Source organism: Cavia porcellus, unplaced genomic scaffold (genome assembly GCF_034190915.1).
Source record: "Cavia porcellus strain 051 isolate PalLab524CR breed Dunkin Hartley unplaced genomic scaffold, mCavPor4.1 scaffold_9, whole genome shotgun sequence".
NCBI classification, from domain to species: Eukaryota; Metazoa; Chordata; class Mammalia; order Rodentia; family Caviidae; genus Cavia; species Cavia porcellus.
Window position 1 is genome coordinate 65748822 of NW_026947492.1, and position 1765 is coordinate 65750586.

At 39.9% G+C, this 1765-nt stretch overlaps 1 protein-coding gene across 1 annotated transcript; it reads right to left on the reverse strand.

Moving 5' to 3' along the window:
* Positions 1 to 303: 303 nt before the first annotated feature.
* On the reverse strand, positions 304 to 1155 carry LOC100729516 (olfactory receptor 52J3-like). Its single transcript, XM_003465372.1, has one exon. The coding sequence runs from the start codon at positions 1153 to 1155 to the stop codon at positions 304 to 306; it is 852 nt and encodes a 283-aa protein (XP_003465420.1).
* Between the last annotated feature and the right edge of the window lie 610 nt (positions 1156 to 1765).

Here is a 1765-nt window from a genome sequence, read left to right on the forward strand (position 1 = left end):
CATCATCTCCTTCATTAAAATTGAAAGGGCTATCGGAGGGATGATTACAATCCTGTAATGGACCACAACGTTCAAAACCAATATGACAGGAGACAAAAACATTTAAGACATGAGAGTGTTCTGCAGCATTTGCAAATTTGGGATCTACGAAGTTTTGTGATCTAAGGAACTTTGAAAAGTTAATTATCTAGAAAAAAATTAAAATTGGCTACTTCAACAATGTTAAGCCTCCCATTGACAGAGAAACCACAACCCTTACTTTGACTCGAAAGCATAGACCATAATCACGAATCTGCTTGGTTCTCACTCCACGTAGAGATTGGCAATGGGAATGTTGACATAATTGGGGACTTTTTTGTCAAATCGGTGGGTGAGGAATGAGAAAAGTGATGGCGTATAGGAAATACACATGACCCCCACATGTGACCCACATGTGCTCAGTGCTTTATGACGAACATCTCGAAATGGGAGGCGGAACATTGCATGGAGAATGTAAGCATAGGAGATTCCAACCGGGGCAACATCCAAGACAAGAAAGGAAGCCACAAAGAGGCCATATATAGCATTCAGGTGAATGCTGGCACAGGCTAATTTGGCAATGCCCATGTACTCACAATAGAAGTGGGCAATAACCCGAGCATCACAGAAAGGTAGACCATGAGTTAAGTACACAATGGGTAAAATGAGCAAGACTGGGCTCATTACAATACCCGCACCAATCCCTGCCAACACTTTGGGTGTCAGAATGGGTGTATAATGCAGTGGCACACAGACGACCACATAGCGGTCGAAGGCCGTGGCCAACAGAACTGCAGACTCTATTCCTGTGAAGGTGTGTATCAGAAACATCTGAGCAACGCAGGTTCCAAAACTGATTTCAGGTGCATCAAACCAGAAGATACCTAACATTCGAGGTACCGAGGATGTGGAAAGTGCTAGATCTATAGCTGATAAGAAGGCGAGAAAGCAGAACATAGGCTCCCTCAGCGCAGGGTCAGACCAGATGACCAGGAGAATTGTAGCATTGCCCAGCAGAGCCATTATGTACACGGAGCAAAAAGGCAGGGAAATGCATCCATGGAAAGCCTCCAGTCCAGGAATGCCTACAAGGAAAAAGGTGTCTGTGTGGAAAGTGGTAGTGTTGGTGTGGATCATCGTCTCAGTGATGAGAAGTACCTGACCAGCTTTAGAAGGAAAATAAAGACTTTAAAATGCTTAAGTCAAAACTTGTCTGGTAACCTTATATTTTATGTGTAATTTTCTTTCTTAAACACCCATGTCAATGTTCAAGACTATTAAATACAGACAATTACGGGAAATGGTTCAGTACTTTCAAGTTGAAAGCAAACTGATTTCACATTAGATTTTGTTAACCAGATTTTCTGTGGCTCAGGCTTATTTTAATATCAAAAGTGAACTTTCACTAGTCAGAAGCTTTGCTTCTAATCACAATCTCTAATCCTCTTCAGAGACAAAACCATACTTTGTCGAAGTACCTATAAAATCACCAAAATGTGGACAACTGTACTACACAAACAGCTGAACAATGTACAGAGAGACATAGTTTTTTTTTCCCTAGAAATGCAGAAAAAAAATGCAGCATAAGTAGTTAAAGTTCAGTATTGAACTTAAATATTTTAGTGAATCTTTATAATTTCAGTCACAAAAAATTATCTTGAGTTTTATTGATCATTTCTTTCTCTTTTTAAATTTGTACCTGTGTAAACATGCTATATTAAACCTCAGAAATGAAAATAGTCACACA